This window comes from Syngnathus scovelli, chromosome 12, assembly GCF_024217435.2.
Source record: "Syngnathus scovelli strain Florida chromosome 12, RoL_Ssco_1.2, whole genome shotgun sequence".
Lineage (NCBI taxonomy): Eukaryota > Metazoa > Chordata > Actinopteri > Syngnathiformes > Syngnathidae > Syngnathus > Syngnathus scovelli.
In genome coordinates, this window is record NC_090858.1 from 3,462,969 (window position 1) to 3,485,962 (window position 22,994).

The window sequence follows — 22,994 nt, forward strand, 5'->3', positions numbered from 1 at the left end:
TCTTATTTATTCCCATAACACAATGCAGTGCTTGAAGTGCAACATTAACATTTGACTCATTGCAGTGGAATTTAGACTTTGTTCTCATCATGAGTCACTCACTTAATTTGATGCAGTGTGACTCCAGAACCAATGCTATTTAATTTTCCTTTCAAAGAGATAATCATTGCCATATAAACCTAGATCATAAAATATTATTTGAAATAATTTGAACTATAACTACATTGATTACATACATGATTCTAATACAACCAAAAATATAAATATATTTTCAGTTTTTTTAAAACAAAAACATAGCAGAATTAGACACCAGGATTTGTATTGAGTTTTATAATTTATATTTTGAAAATTAAGTGTGACGAGGCCGTCGTCATACGCTTGTGTCGGCTTCCGTAGGCGAGTGGCAACGATATAAAGATGTTGAGTATTTGTTGGAGTATTAATCGTATATATGTCAAGTCAAGTAAATATATATATATATATTTAGTATGCGTGAGAATTTACCTGCAACGTGACCTTTTATTGATAAATAAGGCAAGTGGGGTTTAAATTTAATTTCAGTTCCTACTGGCGCAAACGATGTTTGGGCAGTACCGGCTTCCGTCGGCGAGTGGATACGGTGTGACGCAGCGGCCTTAACTGGTAGATCATTTCAACTTTCAAGATGGCGACATCGGAACCGGTAAGTAGAGCAAGACCTAACTGAGAAAATGCACCGGTTTGCCCCGCTAAGAGGGTGCAGCCTCTCTTTGTTTGACCAATATATATTTTCGGAGCTGATTATTGAATCAGCATCGAGTATTTAAAAAAAAATGTCCTTGTGCTTTTGTTCTCAAGGGGCGTCTCTAGGCGTGGGTAGCTGTTAGCAGCACTTAGCATCCAGCCAGTGGCTCACTTTGTCGGCTGGGAGGGAGGTTGGGCTGCCTGGATGTCGCACCATTCAAACTCAATTCACGGACTTGTTGGGTTAAAGTTAAAGAATCTAAAAGGCTTATTTGTTCTGACTGATAATGGTTGTACGTTTTACGTCAATTTCAATAAGGTTGCAATGAACGTCGTCTTGAATCGCTAATTAAATGGTGACACGTGTGTGTATATGTAAGCTTGATGCTAGGCTAACGTAATGCTAGCACGCCAAATAACTACATTATTAACAACAAATACTGCAGCAACGTTTATAGTGGTGTTTTTTGCAATGTACCACGCTAATGTTGTCGTGCTTTGAATCCACTAGAAGTTCAATCTGGCAGCTCTCCGGGGGAGTTTTTGAGATCGGGAACTCAAATTTCATTAGTTTCGATTCCGCTGAAGTCTGGTACTAGGATTACGAGTCAATCCAACCCCCAACATATCTTAAAAAAAGGAAAAAAAAAACCTTTCATTTTCTTTGAATCCTTAGTGACCATGATGGTTCGCACACATAAGATGCCCCCTCTCAAAACATAAATTTCAACCTTATGTTCATCAAAACCTGTATTTAATCAGATGATAAAAAAACAATCAAGAGGTCTGTTTTGCAAAGGTTCTCCCGGCCAAGAAAGCGGACCACGATTGACATCATAAAGATGTCTTTTTTTCTATTTTGTCTCATTACAGAAAGAACCCAAAACTGAAGAGCCGCAACCTGCAACCGACAGCCAAGTCGCAAACCAGGAACAGTACATCAAACACCCCTTGCAAAACAAGTGAGAATGAAAACAGCATGTGCTTGTGAAAAAAACTTGATTTCTGTACTTGTGGAGACTTAAAAGACCCATTTGGCTTTTTAGCAGCATGGTCCTCTTTGTCTTCTTTTAACTTCATGGTTCTGGTTCCATAATGTAGCACTTTAAAACCATATATATTTAGATTCATGCATGGTTGTTTGTGAATAGTTCTTTTGCCAAGTGGCTTCTGGACCATTACGCTTTTTCGCTGGTGTTGTCACGGTGGACAATGAGCATGTGAACGCCCAGTAAACAAACAGACGTATGTACACCCTCAGTTTTTACGGCTTGGCCGTAACAGGATGGTGCAGCGGGTGGGGATAAATGTAGCGAGGGGAGTCAGAGAGTTCAGCCGATGGCCCCACTTTGCCCCCGCTGGCCCCGCCCACTCTCCAAACAAATGAAAGAATCACCTCAGTAGCTGTAAACAAAGGCTGCACTTGTGCTGCCCCTTTCCCTCTTCCCTGGCATTTATACGCAGTCTGATCGTATTGTCGTCTTGCGCTCCGTCCCGTTTATTGCTCTTCTCCGCCGCCGACGGAGCTCGGGAACGAGACGGGCAAATGTCAACGATGGGCGAGCAAACGTGTCCGCCCCGTTAGTGACTTCATTAATTCATTCAAAAGTTATTTGCCGCGGCCGTGTGAAAGCTGACTGTTTGTGGTTGTTTCCTCTGGTCTCAGATGGGCCCTGTGGTATTTCAAAAATGACAAAAGCAAAAGCTGGACGGAGAACTTGCGTCTCATTTCCAAGTTTGACACAGTGGAAGACTTCTGGGCGTGAGTATTCTTTTCTTGTCCACTCACATTTTCATCACTGCCCTCCCTGGAATTGAACGCTACATTTTCCCACACTAGAATGTGTGTTTTCTCCCCATTTTTTTTTTTTAATGGCTCATCAATTTTGGAAACTAATTTAGTTGTGATATGGTTTGGATTACAATAAATTATTAGAATTATTTGACATTGTTTTTGTCAGGCTTCTAGAAAGATGCAAGGAAGCATGAAGGGAAAAAAAAAAAAAGTCATCGCTTGGTCAATTTCATTCTGGGGGATTCCATCAGAGGACTTTTCTTTCTGAACCTTTTGGGTTTTTCTTTTCTCAGATTATACAACCACATACAGCAACCCAGCAAGCTTGTCTTTGGCTGTGATTATTGCCTATTCAAGGTAATAGCTCCTCCAAGCTCACAAATACGCTGCCTGTGACGGCCGTGATGACACGCGTGCGCTTGTGTGACGTTCCAGGATGGCATCAAGCCCATGTGGGAGGACGACCGCAACAAACTGGGAGGGCGGTGGCTCATGACCCTCAATAAAGTCCAGCGGCACAACGACCTCGATCGCTACTGGTTGGAGACGGTGAGAGTGCACACAGAGAAATGTGAAGTGCTGCCACCATCTAGCGGTGCGGCGCTAAGTGACATTTTGCTCACGACGACCGTCAAGTCCAGGTGCCGATGTTGGTGTAGCGTGCGTTTTTGACAGTGTGTGTTTTCGCAGCTCCTCTGTTTGGTGGGCGAGTCGTTCGACGAGGCGAGCGATGACGTGTGCGGAGCCGTGGTCAACGTCAGGCACAAAGCGGACAAAATAGCAATCTGGACCAGCAACTGCCAAAACAGGGACGCCATCATGACGATAGGGTGAGTGAGCTCGTCACGTTGCCTCGTTTACACTCGCACGGGCATCTCGGTCGAGGTTATTACAGAGGTTGGGAAATGATTTATTTTTAGAAAACATGCTGCTCAAACTGGGAGTTTTCTGCACTTTTTGTTGGAATTTTAAAACAGCGTCGACTAAATTGTCTGAGATAAAAAGAAAAAAAAAAATCTTTTTTTGGGCATTCCGTCAGTCCATTTTCCTGACGAATGAAAAATAACAAAAGTAAAGAATAGTCAAGCACGACAAAAACGTATACACGAGCCAAGGGGTCAGAAATGACCTTTGTTTTGAATTTCCGATTTTATTTTTGGAAAAAGTCGGGTTAAGTAGGAGGTTGTAAAAATCGTATTTCAGAATTTATTTGCCAACGCCCCAAAAGACTGAAGAAGACCTCAAAGATAAAGCCTTGATAGTCATTGCAAGTTGGTTTCCGCAAGAATTTACGAGTCGCCACGATTGTACCTTTAGCTACAATGCGTCGTGGGATTCCGGTCAAGGTAAGTCCAATTTTAAAATAAAACTTGACTGAATGGCAAGCTTTTGTAAATTGCCCACCTCTGCCTTTAACATGCTTAACATTTTTTTGCAAAGCTATTTAAATAAACTAGCAAGAAAGGTACTTCATGTTAAGCGTTTGTATTTTTTACGATTCCACCAGAGGGCGCCAAAGTAGTATTTTAACTCCCTTCCAAAACTGAAAATCTTGTGCAGGCCAGAATTATCTTTGTTTTTTTTTTACTACTAGTGTACCATGTGAAATTTTAGATGCTAGTAGGTGCATTTTAATAACTTAGTAATTGCAGAACAAAGTGAGCGGAAGCTGTTAACTTATTTGTCTGTCTGTCTTTGTCAGGCAAATTTACAAGGAACTTCTGAGCATCCCCAGCAAAGCCATGCTGGGCTACCAGTCACACGACGACACGTCCAGCAAGAGCGGCTCCACCACCAAGAACATGTACTCTGTTTGAAAAGGTCCTCACTGTCGCCACAACAACCGGCCGCGTTTAGATTTTAACCATTGCTAGCGCAAAAATCATCATCATCCTTAACATTATGAGTTGGAGTCAACTACTATAGTGTTGTTCCCGTTCACTGAGAAAACAAACGCACCACTTGCTTCATTTCAGCGCGTTCTGGTTTAGAGCCAGGCGAAAATAATGTACATTGTTACGGGGGGTGCACTTGGAATAGTTTGAAGAGAAGTTTTAACTCGATTTCTTCTCTCAAGCGTTACACAAGTAGCTAACACACCATCTTGAAGAATCTATAATATGGTCAAAGTTTATTAAAAAAAAAAGAAATAAAAAAAAAAAAAAGAAAGCGTAGCCATGCTCCCCAGTGGTTTGGATTTGTGGAAGGCCACTTATTGTTTCAGCTATGCTGGAATTGTGGATTATTGCTTGTGTTTGTTTTTGTTCTTTGTTTCTGCCCCTTTTGCCCTCTTTACATTTATTTATAATGTATGCCTTGCAGTTGAGGTCGAATGACTTTTTTTTTCTTTTTTTAAGATTTTGTTTAGGGTGAAAATGTGGACTACTGCATTCTTAGATGACATTTTTTACAGTGTATCATACAGTAAAGATGCTGACCCATTTTTTTTTTTTTTTTGCGTGTGCTTTTCACTGTTCTCTTGCTAACAAATTGTAGATAATGACACACTCGCTCTTGATGCAACTTTAAAAGATGATAATCATTGTGAAATGATTTGTTTTCCTTTGCATAATGTATCTTTACCTGTCCCCCCCCCCCAGGGTGTATATTACCTTCTTTCAAGTAAAGATTAAGTGCTTTGCATTTGAATCACGTTGCCCTGTTATCTTTGCAGTACAAGCTGACCTCAAAAGTTCATTTTGACAATTTTTTATTCAGTCTGAGCTGTCTTGAAAATTGCTTTCACCCAATCTACTTCTCACAGATAACATTGGAGGTCTTAAACCGTTCCGCACAGACAATTTTTCTCCTCCGTCTTTAGTCACAGTTCTGTAAATAGTGTTTTCATACAGGTGGAAGATTCAGAGCAAATTTCGAGTAGACAACTCAGTCTGAAATGCCATCATTGTCATAGAACTAGGAAAACCAGTTTTTATTTCAAAACCAAAAAGCAGGCAGAGTGAAAGTGACATGCAAATTAGTTTCATGCAAATTAGTTTCAGCGTTTGCGCAACAGTCCTGGTTTTTACAGCGGTGCCTTGAGATAAGAGTTGAATTCATTCGGAAACTATCACATATCTCAGCGTCACTGCTAATTGAAATGAATGGAAATGTCGTGATGTAAATAATGCCCTGTAAGATTTTACAAAGTAAAACATAATAGAAAAAAATAATTCACTTTAGCTCAATGACATACTTCATCTAGTGGAGACATGACGGAGACTAGTAACGGTGATTGTGTTGGAGATTTTTGCTCACAAGACAAGGCACATTGGAATTTTTGCATGTTACTAAATAATCGCTCAATCGACGTTACTCTTGAAAAACAAAGCATCGTCGGTCACTCCCAAGGCACCGCTGTCACGTCATAAGGATTTAAAACAAAAGGTGTTTGCTTTCAGTACATGAATGTCATCCCTCGTTGTCGGCCACTCCTTGATGAGGGATTTAGGTGATGACATCCACCTTTGAAACATTTTAGCAATCTAACTCAACAGGAATTTGACTCAACAGGTTTTTTTTCTCTGTAGGCAGCCAAGGTATTAAAGGCATAAACGTAACATGAGACATATTCACAGTATAAGATACGACATTGATAAATCTGAACATCTACAGTCAGTCATTCTTAAGTCTTCAAATATTTATCGTCCTGGTAACCTGTTCTCCGGCTGTTCCCGGGTAGCCTTAAGTGTATGTCAGGCCATTATAAAGGGCCTCTCCTCCTCGCGTTGGCTGTAGAGATTGGACAGCATGTAGGAGGAGAAGAAACTGAATTCCACCATGAAGCTGAGCTCAAACAGCTCCAAGTTAGCACTGACGATCCACTCGAAAACTGCAGACAGGTGTACGTAGTGGTAGTCGTGGTGGGCAAAGCAAAAAGCATCTGGGGGGGGGGGGTTAAGGGTTTATAAGATTTAGGCTTGGAATTCAAGGGAAAATAAAATATTGCCAAATGTATTAAAAAAATAATCTATTTTAAAAAAAAAATTGGTTTCTTCGTATTTTAAAAAGAATGTTACAAGAATGTAAAATGTTATAGAAAAATAAATAAAATATAAATGTCTTATTTTCTTCATTCTACAAAAACATAATCCTACAAAATTTAAACTATATTTTCAGTTCTCACGGTCACATTGGGTTTGTCAAACAATTATGCCGCATTTTAAAGAGAGCACAGTTAAATGGTTGTAGCCAGGCCCACTTTGTCAATAGGATGAAGCTATCTCAGATCTGACTTGGTCAGTCCTCACACATCCTGTTCCAGTGAGTGCTTCCCAACATTTTGCTCCAACTACTAAAATGTTTACCTCTCTACGTAGAAACTTCATAAAACTATATCCGCGTTATAAGACAGGCCCTAAAAAGTCTATTTCATATTAAAATATTCGCAATTTGAACATCCAATTCAGTAATACTTTTGCATACCACTAGAGGGAGCCCTCCCAGTACACTTAAAAAAAAAATACTACAAACTGTTTAAAAAAAGGATACAGCAAATAGTGAGGATGGTCTGTTGCAGCGTGGACACGACGCGTAGCGGGTAGAGGACATTCTCGTATCCCGTCAGCAGGCATCTATTGGTCAGTGCGGTCAGTAGGAACATGTAGCAGCAGATGCACAAGAAGCTTAGTCCAGCCCCTGCATGGTGCAGTAGCGTCAGGTACCCAGGCTGAAGGAGGAAGGCGGGTAGAAAAAACAATTGTGTTGAAAAGTTAATAAAAGCGGTAACTTGCTGTAAAAACACACATGGGGCTTATTACTGTGTTATTACATTGTTATACAAACACTATATTAGCACAGGATCTTCATAACTACAATATGATGCCACTTCGTAAGCCCCTGGATGTTTTTTTTAGACATTCTCCATCACATTTATTTAATCGGTGTACATTTTAAATTATTTTTGAAAATAAATAAGTAATTTGCCTAACCACATAAAAAGATTGCATAGTTTATTACTTCCCTGTTAATATGTAATTAGTTTGAATATTCTGATAAATCTGGGTATCATATAACAGTATACTTTACTAAACATGGCATGAATAACCATTATGTTCACAAGCACATTGTTGGGCAATATGACATCATAGTCATGAAATAAATATGATGGGAGTAATTTGGAATAGTAAGGCACATTGTCAACACCCTGCTACCTTGAAAATGTTGTTTTAAAATGTTTGTATTTCCTGATTGTCCACTTTGATTATTTTTTTTGCCCCACAAAACAAGCCTGGGTGCATAGTTCAGGAACAACGTATTTAGAGTTTCTTTTTCTAGCTAGCTAAGTATACTCTAGAACTTACATTGCAGTTCCCGGCAGCGAATGATCCCATGGAGGCCACCACGCCAAAGGCCAGAGCAAACCTGCTCATGGTGGCATGGCTAGCATTTTTCTCCATGATGTGGGCATGGTGGAATATGCAGAAGAAGAAAACTACAAAAGAACATGGTCATATCAACACGTGTTTTTAAGGTTAGGGTTTTAAAAAATCCTCACACGACCTCTCATAATGACATTTTGTTGGTTGGTTTTCTTCAGACTGTTGATATAACATAAAATGTGGAGTACTTTTTTCCGGATGTACTTTTCTGAATACATCAAGAACTTACACAGGAAGGAGCCAGCGTTGATGACCGCTGTGAAAAGTGAATTCTCCGGGGCGTAGGTCCCACTTGTGCTGCACATTTTATTTTTGAGTTAATATAAATTCATATTCAGTTCTGTTATAATAACAGTTTGAATTACCTTATGGTGGGAACCTTACAGCAGTTGGTGGTGTGATTAGCTGTGCAGAAGTTCTCCCCCCACCTGAGAGATAACATTCCAATAAATTATTTTTGTAATTAATTACCTCACTCCTGTTGGCAACAGTGACGTCAAACGTACCAGTCGGTGAGCGAGCACACATGTTGATTGGAGTAGGCTAAGCCATATCTGAAAAGTGGAGGACACACCAGATCAAATTAAATAACCTGAAAAAAAAAGGTTAACAAAAATGCAATAGAAAATATAGATACAATTTATTAAAAAAAAGGTTGAATTTATGATGATAAGTGATTGTTGAATTAAAATGAAAAAGGTATTAAGCAAACAAATCAAATAAAATAAGATTAATAAAATAAAATCAGGCAAGTATACAGGAAAAATACAATACATATACATTACGTTAAAAAAAAGAATTTAATACCAATAAAATTAGAGATGGTTGATACCACTTTTTTTTCAGACCGATACCAGTACGAGTACTTCCCCGTAAAAACCTTATTCTTATGGGCACCTTGAAATAAGGTACCCACCCATCACTAAATAAAATAGACACTGAAATGACAGATTTATCCAGATTAATAAATAACACCAAATGAAGCGAATTTAAAAAAAAAAAAAAACAGGCCAAATTAAAATCTTTCAATTTTTGTAAGAAAATGATTTGCACTTATAAAATTATTTAAAAGTAGTGTGACTGTTGATATTTGCAATTTGAAACAACAAATATACGAAAGCAAACATTTCAAGCGTATACTTACACAGCCCAAGTTCCGACGAAGGAAGTTAGTGAGAGAGCCAAAGGAAAGAAAATCCAGAGCCACATGTCTTGGAAATGGAAGAACAAAAAAAATGAATCTTTTCGGTGTTCCTACTGCTGACTTTATTTCTACCTACATGCTTCTTATCAAAGCTGAGATTTTACTGTTCGTTCTCGTTCACACTCTCACTCTCACTGCGTGTTCTTCTCCTCCCTATCTGTCCGACTGCCAGCCGCAACTCGTCGAGTGACAGAACAAACGTGATGTAGGACCTGGGATTCCTGTTTGTTCTTGAGGAATGACACATTGTTACTTTGTGGTTACGATAGTTATTTTTATTTATATCAGTAATTATAGGTGCTCGTGCTGTTAAAAAGAGATCCAGGCGACAGGATATTGGATATTTGTTGATTTTTTTTTTTTTTTAAATGTTATCTTTTGGTATCCAGGACAGTTGTTTTATTGATTATGAAACATTATAACAGTTAACTTTCCTTATTTTCCTTTGCGGAGCAGTTCTGGTAATCTTTATTTGTGGAGCAATTTTGTAATTTTTTTAAAAAAAGGCGATTTCTTTTTTTGCAGTTTAATCTTAGGGACTTGAAGCAAGGAATTTATTAAATGGGGTTTGTTAAACAATAAAAATATGACATTATTTCGAATGAACATTTCCTTTAAACAATTTTTTTTGTAACTCAGTAGATCAGCAAACTATTTTCTTGTCCAGACCTAAAGCCAATCAAAACGTAAGACTGTATTGTGTAAAGACATTTTTGATATGATAAATACTTAATATTACATAAATACACTTCCAAGCATATAGGCCACTCTTAAAACACAAATAGATAAATAATATAAATAGAAATATAATCCAACCATTCATTATCTGAACCGTGTTAACTTTAAAAAAATATATATGTATACTATTTTAATAGATAAATACATACGCTCGCTTTCAACATTTGTATTCACGATGAATCTTGAAATTTATGACATATTTTATTTTAATAAATGCACGAATCTGTCGAAGGTATAGGTCATTGGGATGACAGCTGACGTCACCATCCTCGTCTTTCAAAACAATTAAAATGGCGGCGCACGCGAGATGGGCACTGTACCCATTGTTACGGACGGCGAGAAATACCCCTTTTATTCGGTTTGAACTTTAATGCCATCAAATTGTACTATTTTATAAGCATTTTATGAGCCTGGTCTGATAAATGTGTCAACTTAAACGTGTCAGTAACGAGTATAGCTAACTCATTAGCGAACTGCAATGGAATAGCATTTGTGATTGTGATCGCTTTCATTTTGTTTCGATAATGATCGATAATAACCCCCGTGTCTTTTTAGAGTTTATTGCTAATAACGTTAAGTTTCAATTGCATTTTCGCCGATCAAATTGAAATCTCATACGAAAGCTAACTGCTAGCAATGCATAGCAAAACAAACAAGACCAATTCATCGTGTTTCTTAGTATTAATGAGTATTGGTCATTTACTTGAAGGTTTCCAGAAAGGACTAGAATTCTTTACCACACCCACTTTCGCAGGACACCCCCTTCTGAAATCACACACGTCCAAAGTGAGAATTTGTTGAGTCTCTTGACTACTGGCGAACATTTTCCTCACTTTAAGATTTTTTTTTTTTCCTTCCCCCAGTACGACAGGTTTCCATCCAGACTCAAGACACCCCAAACCCGAGAAGCATGAAGTTCCTCCCAGATAAGCCAGTTTTAGGAAGCGGGACACTGGATTTTCCCTCTCAGAGCTCAACGCAGTGTTCATCTTTAGCCAGGTTTGGATTATGTATCGTTGTGCCTTTTCCGAATTGATCGTGTTCGATCGAGCAAACAATAACATGACAACAACATCCATGTCGTTTCCAGAGAGCTCTTTGAAATCGAAGGAGTGAAAAGTGTCTTCTTTGGGCCAGATTTCATCACCGTCACTAAAGTAAAGATCAGTTACATCAATGGACAAACATTGATTGTATTTAATTAATCAATTATGGTGTGCATTAATTTATAGACAACATCAATAACCCTTCGCTGTTCTCAACAGGTAGACGAGGACTTGGAGTGGACAGACATCAAGCGCAATGCTTTGGAGACCATGGCCAAATTCTTTGAGAGTGGCGACCCCATCACAACGGGAGATGTCCATCCAGAAAGTAGTAAGTATAGAAGAAGTGATTAGCTGAGGAGCTTGCTATGGAGCTGATTTATATTTGGACTTTGTAGGTGTCTCTGAAGATGATGATGAGGTGGTGTTGATGATTAAGGAGCTTCTTGACACCAGAATCAGGTAATGAGCTCAGATGAGGAAATTGTATTTATGATAAATGTATGCTGGTACATTGACTCCTAAGTTGCTCTAAGGACTAATATTTCTGCGTTTCTCTTCTCATCCACGCAGACCGACAGTGCAAGAGGACGGCGGTGACGTGATCTTCAAGGGCTTTGTGGATGGCGTTGTCCATCTGAAGCTGGTGGGTTCCTGCACGGGGTGCCCCAGCTCCACAGTGACCCTCAAGAACGGCATTCAGAACATGATGCAGTTCTACATTCCCGAAGTAAAGGCAGTAGAGCAGGTGACGATTGGTTCAATCTGTTTCTCGTTGGGTTATGCTATTTGTTCATTATGTGCGGATCTTTTATTCCAATGCAGGTGGAAGATGAAGTGGACGAAATCAACGCAAAGGTCTTCTCAGACCTGGAACGCAAATTACAAGAGTAAAGTTAATTGACAAATTAATTGATGAACTCTGCATACCAAAAAAAAGTAGGTGAGAAACTAAGTTGCTGTGCCTGCTAGTTAAAATAATCGTTTTCACCTTCACAGAAATGTCAAGCTAAAGAAGCTGTGAAAACACTTTTTTTTTGCATATTGCAACCACGCAAAATGGTACATTTTGTGAACTTGTGTCTGTGACGGCTGCAAATGTCTGTTTGTATTTATTTTCTCTGTTTGAAATACTGTATTTTTGAAAGGTTTTTCACGTTAGTGTAATTCAGAAAGAAGATGATGTGATTCCTGCTTTATATATGAAACAGATTATCTATTTGGAAATTATTATTAAACAAGTGGAAGTAGGAGTGTTCAAACGAAAAAGAACACATTTAACTGTATTGTAATATGTCGTATCCACTGCATCACAATAAAATTCACAAATACTGGATACTGACTCAAATTATATTCATTGTAATACTTTTTTTACTGTAACCCAGGCTCTACTGCCCTCAGGTGGCCAAGATGGGCAGCGGCAGAAGGACTTTCCCCTGATCTAAAGTGTGCCGACAACTGTTTTTATTTATATTTAATTGTGTAATTTCTCCATGTTTATTTTAAAGTACAACATTATAGTGCTATTCATAAATTAAACAAACAAAAAATAAAATGCTTTTCCTTGCGCGCATGCGCAGTTCCCGTCTCCACTCCGACGGCCGGGCGCATTGGTTAGCGGTAAGTCAAGCTGCGAGAATACGCGTGAAAAAAACAAACATAACCTCACTATTTGAGCTTGTTATTACTCCCTCGATGTCGAAATTGCTTGTTTATTAGTAGGCCTTTTACCGCGAGCATGTTGCTTGTGCTGAACACTTGTGATAAATAGTCAGCTGCTAGTGTCAGCAAAACTGAAGTCGAGGCCTCCATAACAAATCCCGCACGAGGCTACTCTGGCCACGATGCTAACGCTAATGCTAATTTCTCCCTCGCGGTCCGCGTGTTGTCTAAATAAAAGCGCTTCTGAACTTCAAATATATCTAGGACAAAACACACTTTAGTCATGGATGATTTAAATGCACGAATGCGGTTCTGTTTTAATGCCACCGTTTATTTGCTACAGTGCATGATAGTCGACTGCCATTTAAAAGTGGCTAAGTGTAGCCCGGATAGCTTTAGGGATTTGCCGTGTCAGCAGTTGCGATTTAAATAAAAGCTCATATTAATAGCAAGCGAAATATGGAGAGTTGCTAACCTATTAGCAAATTTCTGGGAAATTAATCCTCATTGTCCGCTAATAGTCTTTTAGCTGAAGGAACGAATGTTATAACGTAGCGTTTCAAAGCCTGTGTTTAGTGATTTACGTTGAATTCTTTTTACGTTTCTGTCAAATTAAAGGTGGGTGATTGTGTCGCACGCAAATTGGGAAGTTGCCCTTGAACCACGTGCTCACGTTGTTTGCTCGTTGTTTGCTTTCTGCCTGAAAGTGTGCAGCTCAGTTATAGCAAGCAATTCGTGCTTTGACTAAAACTAAACAGGGCGGTGGGTAGTTAGTTAACCTTTACTTTTCAATCAGTCGCTGCTTTTCATTAATTGCATTTTTACCCTCTTATTTTTTTAAGGTATAAGTTACAAGCTGGCGAGTGGAGACGAGCTTTCATCTGAGTGAGTCATGGCCCAGTTCGGGGGACAGAAAAATCCGCCCTGGGCGACTCAGTTTGCCACCACAGCCGTGTCCCAGCCGGGCCACACGGCCCACGCGGCTCATGCTCAGTCTCTTGACATCAATTTGCACTGTGAGTAACTCAATATTTATTTATTTATAGGCCATTGAACAGTCTGAATTCTTTTTCGCCATTTGTTTTACTGCTTTGGCTCCACCGGAATAGCCCCATTAATTATTTTTTTATTCGTCTCGCAGCTCTCGGCGTGCAGCAGCCTTCCCTCCTGGGCGCCTCTCCTGCCGTCTACTCCCAGCAGTCGGCCTTGGCTGCCGCCGCCTCTCTGGGCAATCAATCTGCTGCCAACTATCAGTTGTCCCAGCAAACGGCTGCCTTGCAGCAGCAGGCTGCCGCGGCCGCTGCTGCCGCCGCACTGCAGCAGGTCGGTCTCACAGATAGCGGACGTGTATCAAACTCGGGTCTTATCAGCTGTGTCTGTAGTCGCAGATCAATTCAGCCCTCCAGCAGTATCAGCAACAACAGCAGCAGCAACAACAGCAGCAGCAACAGCAGCAGCCTCCCCCACAACAGCCCCCGCAGCAACAATTGTATAGTGTGCCTCATCAGGTTTGTGTCACACTGAAAGGACCATTTTATGAACAAGTACAATGGTGCTCCCAACTGCTTCAACTCGAGGACTGTAATACAAAGCACTCCTCATCCACTATTGTTAGAACTGTAGCTATGCTAACTCCATTTTTTTGTGCTCTTGTCCCAGCTTCCACAGCCTCAACCGGCACTGCTATCACAGGTAACATGCAATAATCTGAATGTCTAAAGGGAATCTGCTTTATGGTAGTACTGACAGGAAATATCCGAATGCTTCTCCTTTAGCCGCCAGTGGCTTTGCCCACCAGCTTGAGTCTGTCCAATCCCCAGCAGACGGCCCAGATCACCGTGTCGTACCCGACGCCGCGTTCCAGCCATCAGCAGCAGCCGCAGAAGCAGCGCGTCTTCACCGGCGTCGTCAACAAGCTGCACGACACGTTCGGATTCGTGGACGAAGATGTTTTCTTTCAGCTGAGGTTCACGAGAGCTCATGAAGTGTCGCTAACGGGTTTGAATGAGCCTAATTTCCATCGCGGCTTGCCTTCTTCCAGCGCTGTAAAAGGCAAGACGCCGCAAGTGGGCGACAGGGTGCTGGTAGAGGCCGTGTACAACGCCAACTTGCCGTTCAAGTGGAATGCCCAGCGGATCCAGACTTTACCTCAGCTGGCAAATCAGTCGGTGAGAGTTGAAGATTGTTAAAGTCTAAAGACGCCTTTTGGGAGTTGAACCCTGCAATGCTTTACACGTTGAGGCTTTTTTTTACTTTTTGTGCTGCTGCTTGACTGTTGTGTTGTCAATCCTTCCCCAGCAGCAGCAGCCTTTACCTCAAGCTTCCCCACAGCTGGGCAACCTTTACAATGAGCCGGGGTTACAGCTGCGCTACTCTGATATGCACCCCGCAGTGGACGGCAGACAAAATGTAACCACGTCATTTCATGATGCAGCTTGTTCTAGACTGGAGAGTTTCGTAGTTTTTATCAAATGACAATCCCCCCCCCCCCCCCCCCCCCCCCCCCCCAGAGCCATCCTCCGCCTCCCAATATGATGAAGGCTCCCCCCATCCTTCAGTCGCTACCTCCCCCAACCACGTTCAGCGTTCCGCCGCCGGCCGCTGCTCCTTCCTTGCTTCAGGCTCAGCTGTCGGCCGCCTCGCTCGGCCCCCTCCTCCAAAACCCGCCTCAGCCGCTGCTGCCGCAGCCGCCTCCCAAAGGTAAATAAAATCCAGCGGAATATAGATTAAAAATAATAAAAAGTGTCCAAGCCAGTATGACATTGTTCTCTAGATGTCTTTCCAGGGGGTCTCCTTCAGCCCCCAGTGAGACTCATGCAACAGCCGCAGCCCGTGAGACGGATTGAGCCGCCCCCTCGTTTCGCTCCTCGCAACGATCGCCCTCCTGAGCTCATCCTCCGTAGTAAAGAGGATCGCAGGTCATTGCCTAGCACCTGTTTGGCACATTTTTGAAAAGACTATTAAATGGTATCGCCTGTGTGAATGTCTCATCCTCTCATTTCTTTAGCAGAGACAGAGAGCGGGAGCGCAGGCGTTCGAGAGAGCGCTCGCCGGTACGCAAACGCTCCCGCGAGCGTTCCCCGAGACGAGAGCGCTCGCCGCGACGTCCTCGCAGGGTGGTCCCTCGCTACACCGTTCAGTTCTCAAAGTTCAGTTTGGACACGTGAGTCGCACCGGATCACAGGAAAGAACTTAGCATTAGCGCCGAAGATGTAACGTGTGCCTCCTTTCTCGTATTCCAGTACCAGCTGTGATATGATGGAGCTGAGGCGGCGCTACCAGAGTCTGTATATTCCCAGCGACTTTTTTGGCGCAGCTTTCACCTGGGTGGACGGCTTCCCCCTGACGCGACCCTTTCAGTTCAGCAACGCGTGCAACTTCCACATATTACACAAGGAAGTGGATCCTTTTGTCAAGAACACAGCCGTGCTGGATCCTCCTGACGCCAACCACACGTACAGCTCGAAGGTAGGATTCATCACCTTCTAGAAGAGATAAACTCATGCTGGAAATTATATAAAAAAAAAAATTTCCCCCTCACTAGGTGATGCTGCTAGCTAACCCCAGTTTAGAGGAGTTATATCACAAGTCATGTGCCCTAGCAGAAGATTCCCAGGAGGTCAGAGACTCATTCCAGCATCCCGCAAGACTCATCAAGGTACCCGTTGAATTCTTTTGGAGTAGGGCTGAATTGATGAATTAAAAAAAAAAAAGATTTGGGGGGAAAATTGTCTAAATCTATGCCCTGGCTCTGTCTACTGTTTCCCACCTTCAGTTTTTAGTGGGAATGAGAGGCAAAGACGAGGCCATGGCCATCGGTGGCCACTGGTCTCCCTCTTTGGACGGAGCCGAGCCAGAGAAGGATCCCTCGGTCCTCATAAAGACAGCTATACGCTGTTGCAAGGCACTCACAGGCATAGATCTTAGTCTGTGCACTCAGTGGTAAGAGCCCTCCTTCCATTTCGTCATTTTGTCTTGAATTGCGCAACTCACAAACGCTCCCATCGAATACGCTTTGTGGTGTTAATGAGTCGCCACGATTTGTTCCTCTGATTGTTTTTGCCCTTGGTGTGTTGTCATCTTGGCTCTCTCTTTCTGTCACACTCTCTGAATTGACACACACATTTCACCGTGCTGACAAGCCAAGCACACGGGACTGTGGCTGGAAGCAGAAGCTTGGACCAGATGACACCGCCGTCGTCACTTTTGTTTCATTCTTGTCTTCTTCTTTTCTCTCTGTTTAAATATGACCCATTTATTGAACTGGTTTTCATATTCTTTTCTTGTTTGCACATTCAAATGTGGTGGGGGAGGGCTGGGGGGGGGGACTATATAGCGATTGGTCATGTTTGTCAACCTTCTCAAACCGGTTCCCGTCACCGTGACGACCGTCGGAAAGCAGCAGACCCGGCCGGCCCCCCTTTTGTGTGTTTTGTGTGAGGGAGGGGCGGGTGTAAGGGAGGTGAAGGAAGTCAGGCAGGGGTAGCTAAAAAAAAAAAAAGGTTTGCCCTAGCCAGGCTTGCCTGTTGTGCTTTGCCCTGACCACAATGTTTCTTTCCAATGCACCCTCTTCCTTTGCGACAGGTATCGTTTTGCAGAGATTCGCTATCACCGGCCGGAGGAGACCCACAAGGGGCGGACGGTCCCCGCTCATGTGGAGACAGTGGTTTTGTTTCTTCCGGATGTTTGGCATTGTCTTCCTACCCGCTCAGAGTGGGAGGCGCTGTCGCGGCGACTCCGGGAGCAGCTGGCTGAGAAGCTGTCGGCCGAGCGAAAGGAGGCGGATGGAGAACAGGCACTGAACCGCTAATCCCTTCTCTTCTCATTTCCGCTTCTCACAGGAAGGCACAGGAATTACAAAAAAAAAAAATCATAATAATAAGACACACACCTCAGGCTACACGCAAAACACATGTATACGGAGTTTATCACTCCAGCCAACCTCACCTAGGCGTCCTCTGTTTCCCCCCCCTGCCACCTCCCCCCTCCCTCGTCTTCTCCTCCATGCCGCCATCAGCACTCCTCACCCCCTCCCCTCCCCACATCCAGCAGACACACACAGTGGAAGCAGTGAGACTAGCTTGTGTTTGTGTACGCTCGCTCCCCTCTGCAACTGGTAAAACAGCTTCCAGTTTGTCTTTCGTGCTGCTAATCTGGGTCTAATCCTTTTCATTTGTTTCTGATCTTTGTTAAAAAAAAAAGAAAAATGGCCTCTTATTCTGAGATGATTTCAACCAATTTAATTTTTTTAAATGCTGGCATGCGGAAGTGGATTACTGCTGGAATCTGTGGAGTCAGTTGCATGCCGAAAGCGTGTTTGTTGTAGAAATGTCTTATTTTCATATGATTTCCTCACACCAATTTTGATTGGGAAACAACTCGACTGTTCCTTGTCTGTTCCTCTTGGTGGCTTTGATATTTTTCATTTGGACTACCTGTAGAGTTTGGCATCTCATTTAAACCTTACCCCATAATTGGCGGTAGTTGTCAGGGCCACCCTCACCCTCCGTTCGGAGACCAGATCTCCCGATGGTACACCTCATTGATTTTTTTTTATTTTTATTTTTTTTTTATACCTTTTTTGTGTTCCACAGATTGATTGATTGGCAGCTGGTTGTTAAAGAGCTAGAGAGCTTCCTTGTGTACTCCTCAGTAGCACTGGATTTAAAGCACAGTCGAGCTCACTAGAACCAGACAAGAATTTTTATTTTATTTTTGGGAGGGGCGGGGCATTTGTGATCTTGCACGGATCGACTTACAAGGTTCAGGAGCGATGCGCTGACTTTGTCCTGTCTCTGATCTTTTTCCCTCACTCTCTGTCTTTCTCTGACTCTGTAACTTTCTCTCAAGGAGGAGGAGGACAAGGAGAGTAACGAATCCAAGGACGTCTGCATCCCTACTCACTGGACCAAACTTGATCCGAAATCAATGAAGGTAACATTTGGCGTCTTTCATTTTAAATACTGGCCTATTTAGTTTATTTTTGTGTCTATTGGGGTTTTAAAATCCCCGTGAGGTTTTCCAGAACACAAAAATGCATTGTGGTGGAACAGCTTTTCATTGCAAGCTACACTCTGTGTCAGACCTCCATCTTGGACCATGGTCTGACTCAATTTGAGCTTTGCTATATTCAAACCCAGTTCCACCTTATTCAGCAATCTTGTTTTGGGACTGCTGCGAACGGCGGATTGGTACATTACTTCTCGTTATTTTTGTTTTACAACGTATGTAACGCACGACTTCAATTTCCCGGATGTTCCCCGCAGGTGAACGACCTCCGCAAGGAGCTTGACTGTCGCGCTCTGAGCTCCAAGGGCTTAAAGTCGCAGCTGATCGCCCGACTCACCAAGCAGCTGAAAGTGGAGGAGCAGCTGGAAGAGTCCAAGGAACCCGAGAAGCCCGAAATCAAACCACCCGAGGAAGAAGAGCCGTGCCGGACCGAGGAGGACAAAGAGGTGCGCGAGGCGTTCCGTCGCTAACCGTACTGAAGATGTTGAAGATGATGTAACACTGTCTCATCTGCCAGGAGGAGGAGAGGAAGAGGCTAGAGGAGCTGGAGCGCCAGCGCCGGGAACGGCGCTACATCCTCCCCGATGAGCCCACCATCCTCGTTCACCCCAACTGGGCCGCCAAGAACGGCAAGTTTGACTGCAGTGTGATGTCCCTCAGTGTGCTGTTGGACTACAGGCTGGAGGACAACAAGGAGACGTCATTTGAGGTGAGAATCGGAAGGCAACCTCCGCAAGCCGTTTGATATAAAAGTATCGCTTCGGTGCCATGTTGAAATGAAGGGAGGGGCGTGATTGAGTCGGCGGAAATCTCATCCTCCAGGTTTCCCTCTTCGCCGAGCTCTTCAACGAGATGCTGCAGAGAGATTTCGGGTACCGCATATACAAAGCGCTCGCCGCTATTCCGGCCAAGGATGAAAAGAAGGAGAAGAAGGTCAAAAAAGAAGCTGAGAAGAAAGAGCCCGAAAAACGGGAAATGAAGAAGGAGAAAGACGACGACGGTGACGAGCCAGCGGCGAAGAAATCGAGAGAGGACGACGAGGCAGAGAGGAGGAAGGTGAGTCACGCGCGACGCCGGCACTTTTACCAGGCCGTTTTATTTTATTTTCACGACACGCTTTTGATTTGCGTACACGAGCAGGGCGACGACAAGGTTGTGAAGAAGGAGGAGTCGCGTGATGAGGACGAGAACGAAGACGACGGCAGTCCGGCCAACGCGGACGAGTACGACCCAATGGAGGCCGAAGACGCAGATGATGATGAGGACGATGACGGTAATGCCCTTTTTTTTTTTTTGTTCACGTCATTATTTGAATATCTTGTTGACTAAAATCGTGGCCAATGATGAGAAATCATGCACCACTCTGAAGCTGTGATGGATACCCTTTTCCACAATCTCTGAGGCTTTTTCTGTTCAAGTCTTTAAAATCAGGACGTCACATTCGATATGTTAGATGTAACGTCGTTCAATTTCCGCCTCTCAGACAAGGACGACGACGACGAGAGGGAGCGAAGAGATCGCAAGGATGATCGTAAATCGCCCAAAGACAAAAATTTAAAGGACAAGGTAGGTTGTTTCATTTGCGCTATTTTTAACTCTTGGAAGAAACTTTTTTTTTTTTTTTCTCTTTCTCCCAGCAGGACAAGAAGATGGTCACGTACAACAAGGACCTCCTGATGGCGTTTGTTTACTTTGACCAAAGTCACTGGGGCTACCTGCTGGAGAAAGACTTGGAGGAAATCTTGTACACGCTTGGGTTGCACCTTTCACGTGCTCAGGTGTGCCCCAAAAAAAAAATCCTCACTTTAGTCCCGTCAAACATTCAAGCGTGTTATTCTGACGGCTCTTTTGTCTCTTTCAGATCAAGAAACTGCTGAACAAGCCGGTAGTGAGAGAGTCGTGTTATTACCGCAAACTCACAGACAAGCCGAACGACGAGCCTGATTCCTCCCCGACTGAAGCACAAACGGAACTTCTCTTAGGTGAGCTAACCAAGCCGTGACGCTTCCAGGATATAGATAGAATGAAACATGAAACGTCTTTTCTTCACATCAGGCAACAGAGAGCTGCTTCCCGCTCCCAAATCGTCCACTCCGTCCGAAACCAGCGAGTCGGGCAATCTGATCGTTTACAACGGCGCCATGGTAGACATTGGCAGCCTGATGCAGAAGCTGGAGAAGAGCGAGAAGGCGCGAGAGGAGATTGAAAACAAGCTCATGGTGCAGGACGCCAAGATGGGTAAATATTGATTGAGCCGACCTCTACTCGGGATGTTAGCATGCTAACTGCTAAATGTCAATTTTCCACTTTATGTCCAGAGGAAGACACCAAGGTGAAAACACAACTGGAACAAGAGAACAGGTCCTTGTCAAAGGAGCTGGATGAGACGAAAAGCACCCTCAGGCAAACGGAGAAGACGCTGAAGGACGCCGAGGAGCTGAAGAGCATCTACCAGGAGCAGTTAACAAAGACCTGCAAGACTCTGACAGACACGGTCAAAGGGCTGACGGCGGTCATGAGAAAAGTAAGTTTTGTAGAAAGTACTTGAACGCATCATGCCGAGTTTGTGACGGTGAATTTTGAGCAAATTGAATTTGAAGGTAAATTGTACAATGAAATTTAAAGGTTTGAAAAACTGCATGTTAGAAATTTGTTGAAAGGATACTATAAATGTATTTGTACTCCCCCCCCCCCCCCCCCCCCCTCCAGGATCAAGATGGAAATGATGAGGGAAATGTGCCTCTTCAAATAAATGGCGCTGAAGAAAAAAGCACCTCATAAATGAGCTGTGGGGGAACCTGCAACCTGTGGGATGTAGACGAGCGGCCCGCCATGCAAAACTCAAAACGAATAAAACCTCAGAGGAACTGATAGGAAAAGCCCCAAAAACTTTCAATCCACAAATCTGTTTGATTGTTGACATACAAACTTTTTTTTTTTTCCCTCCATTTTGCATGGCCCAAAGTTGGGAACATGTTCTTCTCTCATAATAACTGACCTAAAACACTCATTGGTTTGTAAATATTCACAAAAGCTATTTTAATTGTTCGGACCTTGTCACAAGTCCCGACGTGAGTTTATTTGAGAATTACTTCCTGTACATATTTTTATTTCTACCTTGTGTTGTCATAAGCTCACGTTCTAACATTTCTTTTTGCCATCTGTTGTGCCAGTTTGTGTGATAGTTGTGCTATTGAGAGATTTAGGTTTTTTTTTCTTTTTTGTAATAGGCATTGCCGACGCTATTTATGTGCAAGAGAATTCCTAATGGACTATATTTAAATGACAATAGCTTTGAATTTCACAAGGGTCGTGCTTGTCTTGCCATGTAAATAAGACTCAATCCACTTGGAATTCGTGTTGAATAAACACCCATGTTTGTTTTTTCTTTGTATTTTTGATTTCTGGTTTGTGACGCAATGCCACTTCTCACCAGCAGAGGGAAGCAAAGCTCAAGTTATTTTTGATTTCTGGTTTGTGTTGCAATGCCACTTCTCACCAGCAGAGGGAAGCAAAGCTCAAGTTATGCATCTGACGCATCTTCACATTTGGAAATCTGTTGACAGGTTGGATTCAACACGGTCCATCAAGTGGTTAAAAATATGACCCGTGACTTTAAGGCCGCGGGATCGATTCCCTGCATGATGTGCCCTTCAAACTCTCTCCTGGATACTGGAAATAATTCCACTGCTGCAGCGAGCCACCAATTGTGAGTGCCTGCCTCCTTATTGCTCATTTTATGATTAAGAGGTTACTACTTTTTTTTTTTTTAAATCCCCCTTAAGGAAAGTTGTCAAAGTTTTATGCATTTGGATTTATAATGGAACTGTCAATGGTATTGTCCCATTGAGAATTTTAAGTGAATTATTCCGGAGTCTGACTGTTGTATTGAAATATTTTCTTACTTTTGAGAAGATTTTAAAATTCTTGTAGCTGCAGTTCATAATGCAATAATTTAAAAAAAAACCTCATTAGGGTGCCTTGTGAGACTATCACAGGGCCAAAAGTCAATTCAATTCACATGAGTGAAAAATTTACGGTCTTCACAGAAGCTAACATATGTTTGTGGAATGTGGGAGGAAGCCATCATACCAGCGGAAAATACATTAAAAAAAAACAGGGAGAGTGTGCAAACTCAACATAGAAGGCTGGAGCAGAGCTTTGAACCCAGAACCAAAAAACCGAGGCAGATGTTTAAATTTAAATCCCTCTTACAATACTTTAGACTGGTTTAAATGTAGTTGCCTGCACACTCCTTGTTTTTTTTTTCCCCCTCCCACCGCCACCACCATACAAAAAAAAAAAAAAATGCACAGGAAGCATCTTTGTGCAGTCCCTGCAGCTTGTCTGCGTGGTTTCCTTGCGAACAATGCGGATCTGTCACCTGGCACTTTACTTATGTGACTTGTTTTTGTTCTGCTTCTCAGCGCCAAGTA

At 42.7% G+C, this 22,994-nt stretch overlaps 4 protein-coding genes across 9 annotated transcripts; 3 read left to right on the plus strand and 1 right to left on the minus strand.

Annotated features, from left to right (window-relative positions):
* The first annotated feature begins 546 nt into the window (after nt 1–546).
* On the plus strand, nt 547–5,167 carry eif4e1c (eukaryotic translation initiation factor 4E family member 1c). Its single transcript, XM_049736270.2, has 7 exons — nt 547–682; nt 1,597–1,685; nt 2,390–2,485; nt 2,812–2,875; nt 2,954–3,067; nt 3,209–3,348; nt 4,221–5,167. Exons 1-7 carry the CDS (start codon nt 665–667, stop codon nt 4,333–4,335), a joined length of 636 nt encoding a protein of 211 aa, XP_049592227.1. The 5' UTR covers nt 547–664; the 3' UTR covers nt 4,336–5,167.
* A 44-nt stretch (nt 5,168–5,211) lies between these two features.
* si:dkey-228d14.5 (uncharacterized protein LOC796266 homolog) lies at nt 5,212–9,302 on the minus strand. Its single transcript, XM_049736269.2, has 7 exons — nt 9,044–9,302; nt 8,406–8,453; nt 8,265–8,327; nt 8,129–8,196; nt 7,822–7,952; nt 7,010–7,187; nt 5,212–6,401 (listed from the first exon to the last, which is right to left on the minus strand). The coding sequence occupies exons 1-7, from the start codon at nt 9,106–9,108 to the stop codon at nt 6,214–6,216; spliced, it is 741 nt and encodes a 246-aa protein (XP_049592226.1). The 5' UTR covers nt 9,109–9,302; the 3' UTR covers nt 5,212–6,213.
* A 762-nt stretch (nt 9,303–10,064) lies between these two features.
* On the plus strand, nt 10,065–12,221 carry zgc:110319 (uncharacterized protein LOC796111 homolog). The gene is made up of 8 exons (XM_049736268.2): nt 10,065–10,199; nt 10,551–10,627; nt 10,705–10,840; nt 10,932–10,998; nt 11,107–11,218; nt 11,286–11,349; nt 11,461–11,635; nt 11,713–12,221. Exons 1-8 carry the CDS (start codon nt 10,132–10,134, stop codon nt 11,779–11,781), a joined length of 768 nt encoding a protein of 255 aa, XP_049592225.1. The 5' UTR covers nt 10,065–10,131; the 3' UTR covers nt 11,782–12,221.
* A 149-nt stretch (nt 12,222–12,370) lies between these two features.
* ccar1 (cell division cycle and apoptosis regulator 1) lies at nt 12,371–21,952 on the plus strand. 6 transcript variants are annotated; one of them, XM_049736242.2, is made up of 26 exons: nt 12,371–12,507; nt 13,392–13,565; nt 13,691–13,872; nt 13,932–14,057; nt 14,209–14,241; nt 14,325–14,515; nt 14,591–14,717; nt 14,848–14,958; nt 15,060–15,249; nt 15,323–15,467; nt 15,557–15,712; nt 15,792–16,017; nt 16,094–16,207; nt 16,325–16,491; nt 17,134–17,344; nt 18,400–18,483; nt 18,816–19,004; nt 19,076–19,267; nt 19,381–19,614; nt 19,699–19,831; nt 20,042–20,124; nt 20,196–20,336; nt 20,420–20,540; nt 20,614–20,796; nt 20,877–21,082; nt 21,268–21,952. In XM_049736242.2, exons 2-26 carry the CDS (start codon nt 13,442–13,444, stop codon nt 21,337–21,339), a joined length of 3,741 nt encoding a protein of 1,246 aa, XP_049592199.1. In that variant the 5' UTR covers nt 12,371–12,507; nt 13,392–13,441; the 3' UTR covers nt 21,340–21,952. The 6 variants fall into 6 exon arrangements, with proteins under 6 accessions (XP_049592199.1, XP_049592200.1, XP_049592201.1 ...); XM_049736243.2 differs by having other exon boundaries at nt 20,199–20,336; XM_049736244.2 differs by having other exon boundaries at nt 15,560–15,712.
* The last annotated feature ends 1,042 nt before the right edge of the window (nt 21,953–22,994 follow it).

Excerpts from the sequence above, each read along its gene's own strand:
- eif4e1c (XM_049736270.2), top strand. Across the intron at positions 2,486-2,811 it reads ACAGTGGAAGACTTCTGGGC|ATTATACAACCACATACAGC; the intron begins GTGAGTATTCTT and ends TTCTTTTCTCAG. Across the intron at positions 3,349-4,220 it reads GACGCCATCATGACGATAGG|GCAAATTTACAAGGAACTTC; the intron begins GTGAGTGAGCTC and ends TGTCTTTGTCAG.
- si:dkey-228d14.5 (XM_049736269.2), bottom strand. The coding sequence starts at position 9,108 with ATGTGGCTCTGGATTTTCTTTCCTTTGGCTCTCTCACTAACTTCCTTC. Across the intron at positions 8,454-9,043 it reads TTCGTCGGAACTTGGGCTGT|ATATGGCTTAGCCTACTCCA; the intron begins GTAAGTATACGC and ends TCCACTTTTCAG. Across the intron at positions 7,188-7,821 it reads TCGCTGCCGGGAACTGCAAT|CCTGGGTACCTGACGCTACT; the intron begins GTAAGTTCTAGA and ends TTCCTCCTTCAG.
- zgc:110319 (XM_049736268.2), top strand. The coding sequence starts at position 10,132 with ATGGCGGCGCACGCGAGATGGGCACTGTACCCATTGTTACGGACGGCG. Across the intron at positions 10,841-10,931 it reads CAGTGTTCATCTTTAGCCAG|AGAGCTCTTTGAAATCGAAG; the intron begins GTTTGGATTATG and ends TGTCGTTTCCAG. Across the intron at positions 11,636-11,712 it reads AAGTAAAGGCAGTAGAGCAG|GTGGAAGATGAAGTGGACGA; the intron begins GTGACGATTGGT and ends ATTCCAATGCAG.
- ccar1 (XM_049736242.2), top strand. The coding sequence starts at position 13,442 with ATGGCCCAGTTCGGGGGACAGAAAAATCCGCCCTGGGCGACTCAGTTT. Across the intron at positions 15,250-15,322 it reads GCCGCAGCCGCCTCCCAAAG|ATGTCTTTCCAGGGGGTCTC; the intron begins GTAAATAAAATC and ends ATTGTTCTCTAG. Across the intron at positions 16,018-16,093 it reads ACCACACGTACAGCTCGAAG|GTGATGCTGCTAGCTAACCC; the intron begins GTAGGATTCATC and ends CCCCCTCACTAG.